This window comes from Panulirus ornatus, chromosome 1, assembly GCF_036320965.1.
Source record: "Panulirus ornatus isolate Po-2019 chromosome 1, ASM3632096v1, whole genome shotgun sequence".
Classification (NCBI taxonomy): Eukaryota; Metazoa; Arthropoda; class Malacostraca; order Decapoda; family Palinuridae; genus Panulirus; species Panulirus ornatus.
The window spans coordinates 78,611,673-78,629,108 of record NC_092224.1 but is presented as its reverse complement, the minus strand read 5'-3'; the positions used below and the strand labels follow the sequence as shown (position 1 = coordinate 78,629,108).

At 41.0% G+C, this 17,436-nt stretch overlaps 1 protein-coding gene across 4 annotated transcripts in view; it reads right to left on the bottom strand.

Annotated features, from left to right (window-relative positions):
- Positions 1-6,916: 6,916 nt before the first annotated feature.
- Positions 6,917-17,436, bottom strand: part of Uba1 (ubiquitin-like activating enzyme 1) — a 136,377-nt gene continuing 125,857 nt past the window's right edge. For all 4 annotated transcript variants that reach the window (XM_071664364.1, XM_071664366.1, XM_071664365.1 and 1 more), the window contains exon 8: positions 6,917-8,314. In XM_071664364.1, the coding sequence (XP_071520465.1) occupies positions 8,176-8,314 (139 nt within the window). In that variant the 3' untranslated portion in view covers positions 6,917-8,175. The remainder of the gene's footprint in view (positions 8,315-17,436) is intronic.

Below are 17,436 nucleotides of genomic sequence, written 5' to 3'. Positions count from 1 at the left end.
GGTGCAACTGGAGGGATGTCTAATCATTATCTTGTGGAGGCAAAGGTGAAGACTTGTAGAGGTTTTCAGAAAAGAAGAGAGAATGTTGGGGTAAAGAGAGTGGTGAAAGTGAGCTTTGGAAGGAGACTTGTGTGGGGAAGTACCAGGAGAGCCTGAATATAGAATGGAAAAAGGTGAGAACAAAGGACGTAAGGGGAGTGGGGGGTTGGAATGGGATGTATTTAGGTAAGTGGTGTTGGCTTGCGCAAAAGATGTTTGTGGCCTGAGAAGCGTGGGAGGTGGGCAGATTAGAAAGGGTAGTGAGTGGTGGAATGAAGAAGTAAGATTATTAGTGAAAGAGTAAAAGAGAAGACAGGCATTTGGACAATTTTTGCAGGGAAATAATGCAAATGACTGGGAGATGTATAAAAGAAAGAGGCAGGAGGTCAAGAGAAAGATGCAAGAGGTGAAAAAGAGGGCAAATGAGAGAGTATCATTAAATTTTAGGGAGAATAAAAAGATGTTTTGGAAGAAGGTAAATAAAGTGCATACGACAAGGGAACAAATGGGAACATCAGTGAAAAGGGCTAATAGGGAGGTGATAGCAAGTAATGGTGATGTGAGGAGATGGAGTGAGTATTTTGAAGGTTCGTTGAATTTGTTTGATGATAGAGTGGCAGATATAGGGTGTTTTGGTTGAGGTGGTGTGCAAAGTGAGAGGGTTAGGGAGAATGAATTGGTAAACTGATAAGTAATAGTAAAAGCTTTGCAGAAGATGAAAGCCGGCAAGGCAGTGGGTTTGCATGATATTGCAGTGGAATTTATTAAAAAAGGGGGTGACTTGTTGACTGGTTGGTAAGGTTATTTAATGTATGTATGACTCATGGTGAGGTGCCTGAGGATTGGCAGAATGCTTGTACAGTGCCATTGTACAAAGGCAAAGGGGACAAAGATGAGTGCTAAAATTACAGAGGTATAAGGTTGTTGAGTATTCCTGGGAAATTATATGGGAGGGTATTGATTGAGAGGGTGAAGGCGTGTACAGAGCATCAGACTGGGGAAGAGCAATGTGGTTTCAGAAGTGGTAGAGGATGTGTGGATCAGGTGTTTGCTTTGAAGAATGTATGTGAGAAAAGCAAATGAATTTGTATGTAGTATTTATGGATCTGGAGAAGGCATATGATAAGAGTTGATAGAGATGCTCTGTGGAAGGTATTAAGAATATATGGTGTGGGAGGCAAGCTCTTAGAAGCAGTGAAAAGTTTTTATCGAGGATGTAAGGCATGTGAACAAGTAGGAAGAGAGGAAAGGGATTGGTTCTAAGTGAATGTCGGATTGCGGCAGGGGTGTGTGATGTCTCCATGGTTGTTTAATTTGTTTATGGATGGGGTTGTTAGGGAGGTGAATGCAAGAGTTTTGGAGAGAGGGGCAAGTATGAAGTCTGTTATTAATGAGAGAGCTTGGGAAGTGAGTCAATTATTCTTCGCTGATGATACAGCGCTGGTGGCTGATTCGGGTGAGAAACTGCAGAAACTGGTGACTGAGTTTGGTAAAGTGTGTGAAAGAAGAAAGCTGAGAGTAAATGTGAATAAGAGCAAGGTTATTAGGTACAGTAGGGTTGAGGGATAAGTCAACTGGGAGGCAAGTTTGAACGGAGAAAAACTGGAGGAAGTGAAGTGTTTTAGATATCTGGGAGTGGATTTGGCAGTGGATGGAACCATGGAAGCAGAAGTGAATCATGGGGGGGAAGGGGGTTCTGGGAGCGTTGAAATATGTGTGGAAGGCGAGGATGTTATCTTGGAAAGCGAAAATGGGTATGTTTGAAGGAATAGTGGTTCCAACAATGTTATATGGTAGCGATGCGTGGGCTGTAGATAGAGTTGTGTGGAGGAGGGTGGATGTGTTGGAAATGAGATGTTTGAGGACAATATGTGGTATGATGTGGTGTGGTAATAAAAAGAGTATGGTTGAGAGGGCAGAAGAGGGTGTTTTGAAATGGTTTGGTCACATGCAGTGAATGAGTGAGGAAAGATTGACAAAGAGGATATATGTGTCAGAGGTGGAGGGAACAAGAAGAAGTGGGAGACCAAATTGGAGGTGGAAGGATGGAGTGAAAAAGATTTTGAGTGATCAGGGCCTGAACATGCAGGAGGGTGAAAGGCGAGTAAGGAATAGAGTGAATTGGAATGATGTGGTACACCGGCGTCGAGGTGCTGTCAATGGATTGAACCAGGGCATGTGAAGTGTCTGGGGTAAACCATGGAAAGTTTTGTGGGGCCTGGATGTGGAAAGGAAGCTGTGGTTTTGGTGCAATATACATTACAGCTACAGACTGAGTGTGAACAAATGTGGCCTTTGTTGTCTTTCTCTACGCTACCTTGCGCACATGCGGGGGGAGGGGGTTGTCATTTCATGTGTGGCGGGGTGGCGACAGGAATGAATAAGGGCAGACAATATGAATTATGTATAAGTGTATATGTCTGTGTGTATATATATGTATACATTGAGGTGTATAGGTATGTATATATGCGTGTCAACATGTATGTATATATACATGTGTAAGTGGGTGGGTTGGGCCATTCTTTCGTCTGTTTCCTTGCACTACCTTGCTAATGCGGGAGACAGCGACAAAGTCTAATATAATAAACAATATCAACTGAACTGCATCCAAGATTTGTAATTCAAATTAAAGAGGAAAGATGTGCAATTATTTTCAGCTATTGCATGTGTCCAAAATGTCTACACACTTTGAATCATTATTAATAAAATGTCAATTATGCTACAGCCAAGATTTATAATTTATGCCAATGGATTTTTTTTTATGGGGACATATAAAAGATAATGTTTATCACGCAAAACTGACAACAGTTGATGAGAGAAAAGCAGCCATTAAAAGAGAATGTGCCTAAATCCCAAGTGAGCTGCTTACTGCTGTTTGCAACTCTATGGAACTGCATTGTCATCAGTGTCTGGGCCAGAATGGCTATCAGTTTGAACAGGTGACTAATAACTCAAAATAATCACACATCAGTCCTCTTTGAATCATAAATCTTGGAAGTAGTTCAATTGATACTGGGTCAATTAGAATTCAAAGCATGTCTTCATATTTCTGAGACACCCTGTATATATCTAGCTTGAGCTTGGTGCCCATTTCATCGATCATCCCCTCAGAGTGGATGAAGAGCTGGGTTGTCTGTGCACAGACTGCTGTAACCAGGATACAAAACTATGTGACTGACTCTAGGCAGCCTGTGAATGCTTCAGGAATGCTGACAACTACACAAGGAAGTTCATCAAATAATGTGTAATCCAATAATGCCCAGTGACCATCTCTTTTACTTACATATGTATACATGTGTGTATCCCCCCTTTTTAACTCAGGTATTCTCATCATCAGTCCTTTTTCAGCACACAACTCCACAAGCTGTTCACCACTTTCATTCACATTACTGATAACCACAGGCCTCCCCCAATTATACCCTCAATTGCCAAATTACACACCTTCGCATTTACATTGCCAGTCATTAATACCTGCTCTCTTGCATCGAAACTGCTGATGCACACATTCAGCTCTCAAAACACTTGCCTCTCATCATTTTTCCTCTCACAGCCATGTGGTTATATAAGCACATCTATCTCTATACTCTTTCAGTCTAAAGCTCTCTTCCTTACACTCTCTCACTCACTCCCCCAGCTTCAGCTTCAACAGTAGTGCTATTCCCTCCTTAGTTCTTGTCTATCTCCCATCCCCTGACTTTACTCCCAAGACATTTCCAACCAATCTTTCCCTTTATCCTTTGAGCTTTGTTGTACTCAAGAGCCAGAGCATCCAGGTTTCTTTCCTCAAACATAATATATATTTCTCCTTACTTCACTTAATGGTTACATCCACACACATTTAAACACCTCAGCTAGAGCCTTCGAAGAGAATTAGCAATCACAGTTTAGCTCCTCTGTTCCATCTTGTAGAAACTGAAATACAAGTTGACAGTTTCCAGTCCCCTTTAGTCATCTTTTGTGACATGCACAGAATACAGTGGTAAAATTCAATATGGAGCATATCTAAAGAGACAAATCTTCTGCTGGCAAATATTAGAATGGCTTTCAAATGTTTTTATTTTCATTTTCTATTATACTTTGTTGCTGCCTCCCGCTTTAGCAAGGTAGCGCAAGGGAACAGAAAGAATGGCCCAACCCACCCACATACTCGTGTATATACATGCACATCCACACACGCACCTATACATCTCAACGTATACATAAATATACACACACAGACATATACATATATACACATGTACATAATTCATAGTCTGCCCTTATTCATTCCTGTTGCCACCCCGCCACACATGAAATGACAACCCACTCCCCCCACATGTGCGCAAGGTAGTGCTAGCAAAGACAGCAAAGGCCACATTCATTCACACTCAGTCTCTAGCTGTCATGTATAATGCACCAAAACCACAGCTCCCTTTCCAAATCCAGGCCCTACAAAACTTTCCATGGTTTACCCCAGACGCTTCACATGCCCTGGTTCAATCCACTGACAGCATGTCGACCCCAGTATACCACACCATTCCAATTCACTCTATTCCTTGCATGCCTTTCACCCTCCTGCACATTCAGGACCCGATCACTCAAAATCTTTTTCACCCCATCTTTCCAACTCCAATTTGGTCTCCCACTTCTTGTTCCCTCCACCTCTGACACACATATCCTTTTTGTCCATCTTTCCTCACTCATTCTCTCCATGTGACCAAACCATTTCAAAACACCCTCTTCTGCTCTCTCAACCACACACTTCTTATTACCACACATCTCTCTTAACCTTTCATCACTTACTCGATCAAACCACCTCACACCACATATTGTCCTCAAGCATCTCATTTCCAGCACATCCACCTTCCTCCGCACAACTCTATCTATAGCCCATGCCTCGCAACCATATTACATTGCTGGAACCACTATTCCTTCAGACATACCCATTTTTGCTTTCCAAGATAATGTTCTCGACTTCCATACATTTTTCAACACTCCCAGAACTTTTGCTCCCCTCCCCCACCCTATGATTCACTTCCGCTTCCATGGTTCCATCCGCTGCCAAATCCACTCCAAGATATCTAAAACACTTCACTTCCTCCAGTTTTTCTCCATTCAAACTTACCTCCCAATTGACTCATCCTTCAACCCTACTGTACCTAATAACCTTGCTCTTATTCACATTTACTCTCAGCTTTCTTCTTTCACACACTTTACTAAACTCAGTCACCAGCTTCTGCAGTTTCTCACCCGAATCAGCCACCAACGCTGTATCATCAGCGAACAACAACTGACACTTCCCAAGCTCTCTCATCCACAAATGTATCTTACTATTTATAATTAACCAGGGACAATTTACATGAAAAAGTTCTGCTGTTATCCATGACCACTTTCTAAAGGCTCCTGCAGCCCAAGCCTGCACTACTTACAGTAGCAGGAATATAAGCTCTCCTTTTGAGCAAGAAGTTCTTTGACGAGACTGTACTCCCAATAATACAGCCTCGCCAAAGGTGGCATTTCACTTGTCGTGTAACCTTTTACAGGAGGAGCCAAGTAACACCCTTTCAAGTATAGATATAAAGAAATATTTAGCAAGCTCTTCATGTCCTGCATAAGGTCAAACCAAGAACTTCTCAAAAATGGTCATCACACCTAAAGAGGCACAGAGTTATGGTCAGAACTGCCAGCAGGTGACGTGCACATTCTTGTAGAAAAATGGGGTTTTATTGGTCTACCCGGTAAATCATTTATGTACACTTGGCCATAGGAGTTAGCAAGCACATACCTAGTATGTTTATGTCAACTAAGCTGGTAACACTGCATGGGGTGGGAGACTGATAACGTGGAACATAGAAGTGACGTGAACTGTTAAATATTGTCAGGTGCAAAAGGTGGTTAACACGAATATCATTAGAGTAAGCAATAATGACTTATTATCCAATCAGAGGCAATTACAGATGAGTGAAGACAGCAACATCACTGGCCACAGAAGGGTAGTAGAGGGTAAAGGCGAGTGTCTACAGTCACAAGGAATGACTATTTACCCATAAATGTAGCAAGTTTTGTTTGACACAGTTGCTGTGTTTATATCTAATTATAAGGTATATAGAATCCTGCTTGGACTTTTACATTAGACACTTGCAAATAAAATGTCATCTAACATATCATATGATGATTGACAGCTGCTGTATGACAACAGCAGTTCATAGCAACATTGCAAAATATAATGTTTATTAACATTCATAATGTTTTTTTCATGCCTGATTGTTATCAATTATACAAAACATATTATCAAACATATCTGCAAGAGCAATATGTCTGTTTTATTGTTGGCCAAAAATTTAAAAGTTCATGTCACTCTACTATGTTCCATGTACCCATATTCCTCCCCAATACAGTGTTACCAGCTCGGTTGACATAAATATATCAAGTACGTGTTCATGAACTCCAGTGGCCGAGCATGCATAATGATAATACAGAATATATGGATTTTACCGCTAAATTGGAGCCACATTGAAAACAAGTACATTATGAAGCTGGCTGCAATTGATCATTCCATGCAAATGGTAAAAGACACAATTCTTCCTGTGAAGTAGGGTAGAGCAAACAGAGGATATACCATGAAATTAAATTGAAAAGTTAAAAAGTTTGTAGAGAAGTACTTTTATAGTATAATACTGGTGGATGAATAGAGCATAATGACTAAGCACACAGTTAATGCAGACAGCATACATAAATTTAAGAGGTTATATAACATCAGAATGTTCAAGAGATACTCCCCTGTGCAGTACAAATAGTTAATTACAGTGTTTGATAATGAATGAATAGCAGTCCATGAGAAAGAACCTAACAAAATGGAACTAATTGCAATATGGTATTTAGGAAAACAAAACAATACTTATGGAATCACAGTTTACTAATGTGATCACTGGTGTCAAGCGACAAAGAAGTTACAAAAAATTTGCGATACTTGTCTTATAAATCTTGCAAAATAATTGAACAATATTTCAGTTGATGTCCTTTTGACTGATCACAATAAAAGGTTTTTTCTAATGTTGTCAGTCAAGTCCTTTTACTTCTCATAAAAAAGTGAAGAACTATCATATCTTTAAAAAAAATTTCAAAGACACTGACGCAAGCAACTGAACTATTATTCTGATGCCCAGCCTACACACCTCAAGCCAATCCGTAAGGCATTACCCTTCTCAGTACATCTCACTTTTGATACCATCATTCCTGAAGCCCACCTATTAGGCACACTGGCTTCCTGCATCACATGAGGCAATCTCAGCTGTTTCTGATTACACAGGGCCTGCCAACAAAAGTATGTTCCAGCTGCATAACAAATAAACATATTACCTTAAAGTGGTTTCTGCAACTTGGCTCCAAAGGATATCTATCACTTGATACCAATATCCGTTACTGTCAAAAACTCAGTAAATATTGAAAATCTCTAACATTTTGGGTTAAAACAAAATTACATATTTCATGTTTCTCACAGACACGGCCCAACTTATGTACAGATATACCAACCAGTGTTATTCAAAGTAATCTCACCAAGATATTAATCGGTGAGGCTCCTCCTAAAATGGAAATAAAAATTTCACTTGGGGAATTCTATTAAGCAAAATATGGCCTTCTCAGATCTGAATTAATAAAAGACAATGTTGTCATTATCATCATTAAAAACAAAGTCCACCATTTCACTTTCATAACTAAGATGTGCTCTCACACTACAAATCTTACTACAGTGGGCAAACGTCTTTAGATTTACACCAGAATCACTGCCTACTTCTTTGTTTTATGATCACAGAAACTTCTGTTGCAAAGAATTTTCACAATTTCATTTGCAACGAGTTTTCAGTTAACCTCTGAATAGTTCATGGGGAGAGGGTAACTTTTTATCGTCATTTTTTCTTTATCTTGCAACAACAACCACAGGCATTGTGATTAAACTATCAGCAACCTTCTGAAAACATTCTGGCCCTCTAGGATGGAGGCATCATTTGATCACGCTCCCAATGTTAACCAGAACAAGAGGGTCAGTACCGACATTTCCAGTGGTTGTTTACAAGAGTCACAAGCAATGACTGGCTGTCTCCCAATCCTTAGGCCCAGTTCATAATGCTTGGAACTTCCACCAAGAGGAGCACAAGATTACTGGGGTAGGTTGTACTTGACATATGGAACTTCCACGTCTTCTCCATCCTTATCATTTGCACACAATTCCAACACCAGAGCTCGAACATGCGGCTCAATCTTCTTCTTGCTTACCTTCTTAACCACCTCAGACATCCTGAAATGAAAAAGGCAATGTACTTGAGTAAACTCACTCATCTGTTTAGTTACATAATGTATGCATCTCTTGCAATCTGTACTGGGAAGACAATTTTTTTAAACACTATGAATGCTGAGCAACTCTATATTTTCAAGTGTCAAAGACTTAAGAAGTTTGCACTGACATCAGTTGGCTTTGGATAGAATCAATGAAACTAAAATAAAATGAGTCATAAGGAGGGAGAGGTGTATACATTTCTGTTTAAGCGAGGATGAGTGTGTCTGGAGCTAAAGTATTGCCAGCGATGTGGTATGGATGCAAGTTATAGGCCTTGCATATAAAAGAAAGGAAGAGAGTTAACATTTTGGAAATGTCTGAAAACAATATATGGTGTGAGGCAGGGCAATCATCCAGTGGATAACAATGTAAGAGAAAAGTGAGACTATGTAAAGTCTGATTGGGAAAGCCTGTCATCTACCGTCAAGCCTAACATGCTATTAGATGGTTAACTCTTCCTCCTGGCCCTACTCTTGAAACTTTCACTTAAACCCTCCTGTTTCATCATCACTGCCCTGTCATCAACAAACAGCAAATGATTCATCTCCAATGCTCCTCTTACTCTAACACCTTTGCATTCACCTCCCATACCAACACATACATAAACTGGTTAAACCATCATAATGACATCACATAGCCTTGGAACAGTCCCAATTTCACCATGAGCCATTCATCTTCCTCTCTATATTCTTACACACACGGCTTACTCTCCAGAAAAAATCCTGACTGCATTCATTAACTTTTCATTTACCATATATATGTTAACACCTTCCATAAGACTTCTCCATCAACCTTATCATAAGCTTTCTGTACATATGTAAACACTATGAGCAATTTACATTTTCTCCAATCATCTTATCACAAATCCTTCAAAGCAAACATCTGGTCCACATATCCTCAACCATGTGAAACCACAATAAATTTCCCCATTTTGATGTCCTGTACATGCCATCATCATTCTCCCATACAACTCACCAGTTTCTTTTTTTATCAACAGACTTGAACCTCAAATTCAATCATTCACTTTTCTCAATATATATGGGCAAGAACGTTATCTCAGAGCAAAAATGAGTACATTTGAAGGAATAGAGGTTCCAACAATGTTATATGGTTGCGAGGCATGGGTGATAGGGTTGTGCGGAGGGTGAATATATTGGAAATGAGATTTCTGAGGACAGTATGTGGTGTGAGGTGGTTTGATCAAGTAAGTAAAGAGAGGGTAAGAGAGATGTGTGGTAATAAAAAGTGTGTGGTTGAGAGAGCAGAGGAGGGTATATTGAAATGGTCTGGTCACATGGAGAGAATGAGTGAGGAAAGATTGACAAAGAGGATATATGTGTTGGAGGTGGAGGGAACAAGGAGAAGTGGGAAACCAAAGTGGAGGAGGATGGATGGAGTGAAAAGGATTTTGAGCGATCAGGGCCTAAACATACAGGAGGGTGAAAGGTGTGCAAGGAACAGAGTGAATTGGAATGATGAAGTATAACGGGGTCGACGCGCTGTCAAAGGATTGAACCAGGACATGTGAAGTGTCTACGGGTAAACCATAGAAAGTGTTGTGGGGCCTGGATGTGGAAAGGGAGCTGTGGTTTTGGTGCATTACACATGACAGCTAGAGACTGAGTGTGAACGAATGTGGCTTTTGTTGTCTTTTCCTAGCGCTACCTCGTGCGCGAGCAGGGGGGGTGCCATTTCATGTGTGGCAGGGTGGCGATGGGAATGGATGAAGGCAGCAAGTATGAATATGTACATGTGTATATATGTATATGTCTGTATATGTATATGTATGAATATGTTGAAATGTATAGGTATGTATATGTGCGTATATGGGTGTGTATGTATATAAATGTGCATGTGGGTGGGTTGGGCCATTCTTTCGTCTGCTTCCTTGTGCTACCTTGCTAACGTGGGAGACAGTGACAATGTACAATAAAAAAATAATAAATAATCAATTATTTCTATTACACTTGATTGCCATTTCCCATATCAGCGATGTAGCACCAGGAAACAGACAAAGAAAGACCCATCCATTCATATACCCATATATACATACACACTCATACACATACATATACATACACACACAGACATATACATGTATACCCATGTACATATTCATACTCACTTCCCTTTACCCATTCCCGGCACCACCCCACCCCACAGGAACAGCCATGCCACCCCCTGCATCAGCAAGGTAGTGTCAGGAAAAGAAACAAAAAAGGCCAGTACACTGGCACCTCACCCTGGACCATACTTAAGAGAAATAGCCTGATGACTCAATCAACAACACAGTTACCCCCTTTTTTTGAGGAAAATATCTACATTCCCATCCCCTCCTGCTGCTATATCACACTTCTTGTGCAAGGTTTTCACTACCTAATTCTGTTCACTACACCATTTACCATGACTCTCTCACACAATGTTCCACCTCATCCTTAACATACCAACTTCATCACACTATCTCTTACACATTCAAAAGTCTCTCAAAATACTTTTTCCGTCTCTTTCAACTCTTCTTTTCCCGTTGCCATCTCCTGATCTGTTTCCTATAATGCTGCTTCCAAATGCTGTTTGTTTTCATCACATGATTCATCTCCTAAAATATTTTCTTATTCTCTCAAGTTTATCAATATCTTATCACACCTCTTATACATATTTTTTGAAAACCTCCAATTACCTTAAACTTCTTTCATGCACTAACAATTCTGCATCCCAGCTATCACTACCTTTACTCATACAGTAAGCCTACATATCAACTACTGCATACCACACTCCTCCTCACTCCAATAATATGTTTACTTTCACTCTTTACCATCTGTCACCCAATCTCACTTGGTGTTTCTTCACACAGGCCAATTTTTTCCAAGATCACTGATTTTCACAAATCACTTTCAATTTTCCTAGAACCATGACAAATTTTAAGTTTTGCTTCTAACAAGAAGTAATCTGACATCCTACCAGCCAACCATCTCAGTTAGTTAATGTACAACAAACTCTCCTTTGCATGTCTCAATCAACACAGTATCATATAGTGGTCAATGAACCCAACCCTGCTCAGCTATGTATCCTTTGGTTTGTAAAGTTTCAAACAAAGTATTCCTTATTAGCAATCCTCTTTCAGCACAGAATTTGATGAGCTTCATTTAATTCACAGAGAGAATCCCTTGCCCCCATTCCCCAGTTATACTTAAACAGCTGCTACCACCACTTTTGCATTCAGATCCGTGTGCAAAAAAAATCTGACCCCAGTATCTAAACTGCTGAAGCACTCATCTCCTCCCAAAAAGAACTCTGTTCTTCTTAGTACCAAGTATACAAACAGAACCATCATCCACATCTCGTCATCTGCAATTATAGTGACCTACATCAATATCAAACTTACTTTCTCACACTCCTTAACACAGCCCAATAACTCCTTCATCAGATGTGCCACCTCCTTTGCTTTTGCTCTATAAAATCCAAGGACTTTACCCAAAGAATCCTCCCAAACCATTCTTCCCATACTCAATGAAACTCCCAAACCACTCTTCCCATTCCCACTTCAACTTGAGTTTCACTCAAAACCAGAACATGTTGATTCTTCACAACAAATATGGCACCATCACTAATATCTCACCCTGGTTATTTCATTCATATTAAGGCAATCCACATTACACTTTTGAGAAGAAACCCCTACTTGACTCTTTCTTCCTTTCCTGTCTTTTTAAGTGATAATACAAGGAGAAAATTACCAGCCCGTCTTCTCCCCTGTTAGTCTCTCTTTGCCTAGTGGAAATCCACCCCTTCTATGTTATCAGTTACCAAAACAAGGAACAGGGAAAGGAGATGAGAAGATTTTCCCTTCAAGGGTCTGTAGTCTGCCCCTGATGCCATCTCACAAAGTCAACAAACACCAAACAAGCAAGCATTTTTGATATCTGGGTGTGGACTTGGCAGTGAATGGAACCATGAAAGACGTGAGTCATTGGGCGAGGGAGGAGATGAAGGTTCTAGGAGCACTGAAGAATGTATGGCAAGAGAGCAAGTTATCAGGGAGAGCAAAAATGGGTGTTTGAAGAAATAATGGTACCAATGGTATTATATGAATTTGAGGCATGGGTTGTAGATGGGGCTGTGCAGAGGAGGGATGATGTGTTGGATTAAAATGTTTAAGTTTAATATGTGGTGTAAGGTGTTCTGATTATGTAAGTAATGAATGGGTAAGCGATATGTGAGGTAATAAGAAAGGTGTGGTTGAAAGAGCAGATGAAGGTGTACAAAAATGCCTTTGACACAAGGAAAGAATGAGTGAGGAAAGGTTGACAAAGAGTATATATGAGTCAGGAGTGGATGTGAAAAGATCGGAGAGACCAAATTGGAGATGGAGAGAGATTTTGAGTGATTCGGGCCTGAACATGCAGGAAGGTGAAAGGCATGCTAGGAGGCGAGTGAATTAGAATGATGTGGTATAACTGGGTCAACATGCTGTCAATAGACTAAACCAGGGCATCTGAAGCATCTGGGTTAAACCATAAAAAGTTCTGTGAGGTCTGGTTGGGGACAGAAGTGGTTTCAGTGCATTACACATGACAGACAGAGAATGGATGCAAGCAGATGTGGCCTTTCTTCATCTGTTCCTTGTGCTATCTCACTTATGCAGGAAAAAAAAAAAGTCTGGTGCAAACCATAGAAAGGTCTGTGGGGCCTGGATGTGGATAGGGAGCTGTGTTTTCGGTGCATTACACATGACAGATAGAGACTGAGTGTGAATGAATGTGCCCTGTTTTCTCCAATTTCCTAGCACTACCTCACTGAAGCAGGGGAAGCGATGCTGTTTCCTGATGGGAATGGATGAAGGCAAGCAAGTATGAATATGTAAGAACATGTGTATATTATCCCTGGTGAAAGGGGAGAAAGGCAACTAAAACAGGAATTAGTTGGGGGCTGGAATTCCTCCCCTCCACTTTTTACTTTTCCAAAAAAAAGGAACAAAGAAGGGAGCCAAGTGAGGATTTTCCCTTTTAGGCTCAGTCCTCTATTCTTAACGCTACCTCATTAATGCAGGAAATGGCAAAAGTGTATGGAAAAAAGTATTACACATTATCCCTGGGGATAGGGGAGAAAGAATACTCACCACACATTCCCTGCGCGTCGTAGAAGGCGACTAAAGGGGAGGGGAGTGGGGGAGGTTAGAAACCCTCCCCTCCTCATATTTTAACTTTCTAAAAGGGGAAACAGGAGTCATGCGGGGAGTGCTCATCCTCCTCGAAGGCTCAGACTGGGGTGTCTAAATGTGTGTGGATGTAACCAAGATCAGAAAAAAGGAGATAGGTAGTATGTTTGAGGAAAGGAACCTGGATGTTTTGGCTCTGAGTGTAATGAAGCTCATGGGTAAATGGGAAGAGCTGTTTGGGAATGTTTTGGGAGTAAAGTCAGGGGTTGGTGAGAGGACAAGAGCAAAGGAAGGAGTAGCACTACTCCTGAAACAGGAGTTGTAGGAGTGTGTGATATAGTGCAAGAAAGTAAACTCAAGATTGATATGGATAAAACTGAAAGTTGATGGAGAGAGATTGGTGATTATTGGTGCCTATGCACCTGGGCGTGAGGAAAAAGATCATGAGAGGCAAGTGTTTTGGGAGCAGCTGAGTGAGTGTGTTAGTAGTTTTGATGCACGAGACCAATTATAGTGATGGGTGATTTGAATGCAAAGGTGAGTAACGTGGCAGTTGAGGGAATAAGTGGTGCACATGGGGTGTTCAGTGTTGCAAATGGTGAAGAGCTTGTAGATTTGTGTTCTGAAAAAGGACTGGTCATTTGGAAAACCTGGTTTAAAAAGAGAGATATACATAAGTATACGTATGTAAGTAGGAGAGATGGTCAGAGAGCATTATTGGATTACGGGTTAATTGATAGACGTGTGAAAGATAGACTTTTGGATGTCAATGTGCTGAGAGGTGCAACTGGAGGGATGTCTGATCATTATCTTGTGGAGGCGAAGGTGAAGATTTGTAGAGGTTTTCAGAAAAGGAGAGAGAATGTTGGGGTGAAGAGAGTGGTGAGTAAGTGAGCTTGCGAAGGAGACTTGTGTGAGGAAATATCAGGAGAGACTGAGTGAAGAGTGGAAAAAGGTGAGAGCAAAGGACGTAAGAGGAGTGGGGGAGGAATGGGATGTATTTAGGGAAGTCAGTGATGGCTTGCACAAAAGATGCTTGTGGCATGAGGAACATGGGAGGTGGGCAGTTTAGAAAGGGTAGTGAGTGGTGGGATGAAGAAGTAAGATTATTAGTGAAAGAGAAGAGAGAGGCATTTGGATGATTTTTGCAAGGAAATTGTGCAAATGACTGGGAGATGTATAAAAGAAAGTGGCAGGAGGTCAAGAGAAAGGTGCAAGTGGTGAAAAAGAGGGCAAATGAGAATTGGGGTGAGAGAATATCATTAAATTTTAGGGAGAATAAAAAGATGTTTTGGAAGGAGGAAAATAAAGTGCACAAGAGAAGAGAACAAATGGGAAAATCAGTGAAGAGGGCCAATGGGAAAGTAATAACAAGTAGTGGTGATGTGAGGAGGGGATGGAGTGAGTATTTTGAAGGTTTGTTAAATGTGTTTGATGATAGAGTGGTAGATATAGGGTATTTTGTTCGAGGTGGTGTGCGAAGTGAGAGGATCAGGGAGAATGGTTTGGTAAACAGAGAAGAGGTAGTAAAAGCTTTGCACAAGATGAAAGCTGTCAAGGCAGTGCGTTTGGATGGTATTGCAGTGGAATTTATTAAAAAAGGGAGTGACTATGTTGGTGACTGATTGGTGAGGATATTCAATGTATGAATGGTTTATGGTGAAGTGCCTAAGGATTGGCAGAATGCATGCATAGTGCCACTGTACAAAAGCAAAGGGGATAAAGGTGAGTGTTAAAATTACAGATATAAGTTTGTTGCGTATTCCTGGGAAATTATATGGGAGGGTATTGATTGAGAGGGTGAAGGCATGTACAGAGCATCAGATTGGGGAAGAGCAGTGTGGTTTCAGAAATAGTAAAGGATGTGTGGATCAGGTGTTTGCTTTGAAGAATGTAAGAAATACTTAGAAAAACAAATAGATATGTATGTAGCATTTATGGATCTGGAAAGGCATATGATAGAGTTGATAGAGATGCTCTGTGGAAGGCATTAAGAGTATATGGTGTGGGAGGCAAGTTGCTAGAAGCAGTGAAAAGTTTTTATCGAGGATGTAAGGCATGTGTATGAGTAGGAAGAGAAGAAAGTGATTGGTTCCTACTGAATGTCGGTTTGTGGCAGGGGTGCATGATGTCTCCATGGTTGTTTAATTTGTTAAAGGATGGGGTTGTTAGAGAGGTGAATGCAAAATTTTTGGAGAGAGCGGCAAGTATGCAGTCTGTTAAGGATAAGAGGGCTTGGAAAGCGAGTCAGTTGTTGTTTGGTGATGGTACAGCGCTGGTGGCTGATTCGGGTGAGAAACTGCAAAAGCTGGTGACTGAGTTTGGTAAAGTGTGTGAATGAAGAAAGCAGAGTAAATGTGAATAAGAGCAAGGTTATTAGATACAGTAAGGTTGAGGGACAAGTCAATTGGGAGGTAAGGCTGAATGGAGAAAAACTGGAGGAAGTGAAATGTTTTAGATATCTGGGAGCGGATTTAACAGCAGATGGAAACATGGAAGCGGAAGTGGGTCACAGGGTAGGGGAGGGGGTGAAGGTTCTGGTAGCATTGAAGAATGTGTTGAAGGTGAGAACATTATCTCGGAGAGCAAAAATAGTTATGTTTGAAGCAATAGTGGTTCCAACAATGTTATATGGTTGCGAAGCGTGGTCTATAGATAGTGCGGAGAAGGGCGGACATATTGGAAATGAGGACAATATGTGGTGTGAGGTGGTTTGATCAAGTAAGTAATGAAAGGGTAAGAGAGATGTGTGGTAATAAAAAGTGTGCTTGAGAGAGCAGAAGAGGATGTATTGAAATTGAAATGGTTTGGTCACATGGAGAGAATGAGTGAGGAAAGGTTGACAAAGAGGATATATGTGTCAGAGGTGGAGGGAACGACGAGAAGTGGGAGACCAAATTAGAGGTGGAAGGATGGAAAGAAAAGATTTTGAGTGATCAGGGCCTGAACATGCAGGAGGGTGAAAGGCGTGCAAGAAATAGAGTGAACTGGAACAATGTGGTAAACCGGGGTCGACTTGCTGCAAATGGATTGAACCAAGGCATATGAAGCATCTAGGGTAAACCATGGAAAGTTTTATGGGGTCTGGATGTGGAAAGGGAGCTGTGGTTTCGGTGCATTACACATAACAGCTAGGGTCTGAGTGTGAATGAATGTGGCCTTTGTTGTCCTTTCCTAGCGCTATCTCGTGCCCACATGGGGGGAGGGGGGTCAATTCATGTATGGCGGGGTGATGGTGGGAATGGATGAAGGCAGCATGTATGAATGATGTTCATGTGTATATATGTATGTTTGTGTATGTATATGTATGTATATGTTGAAATGTATAGGTATGTACATGTGAGTGTGTGGGCATTTATGTATATACATGTGTATGTGGGTGGGTTGGGTCGTTCCTTCGTCTGTTACCTTGCGCTACCTAGCTAATGCGGGAGACAGTGACAAAGTATAATAAATAAGTAACATTATACATAGAGACCGTTTCCCATGTCAGTGAGATAGTGCCAGGAAACACACAAAAGAATGGCCCATCCACTCATAAACACACACATATATATACATAAATGCCCACATATGCACATATACATACATACACATATCAACATATACACACACATCCACAGACATTACATACATACACATGCACATATTCATGATTGCCTCCATCCATTCCTCGTCACCACCTCACACCACAGGAAAACAGCATCGCTATCCCCTGCTTCAGTGAGGTAACACCAGGAATACAGACAAAAAGGCCACATTTGCTCACAATCAGTCTCTAGCTGTCATGTGAAGTGCACTGAAACCACAGCTCCTTTTCCACATCCAGGCCCCAAAGACCTTTCCATGGTTTATCCCAGCTGCTTCATATGCCATAGTTCAGTCCATTGGTAGCACATTGACCCTAGTATACCATATCGTTCCAATTCAC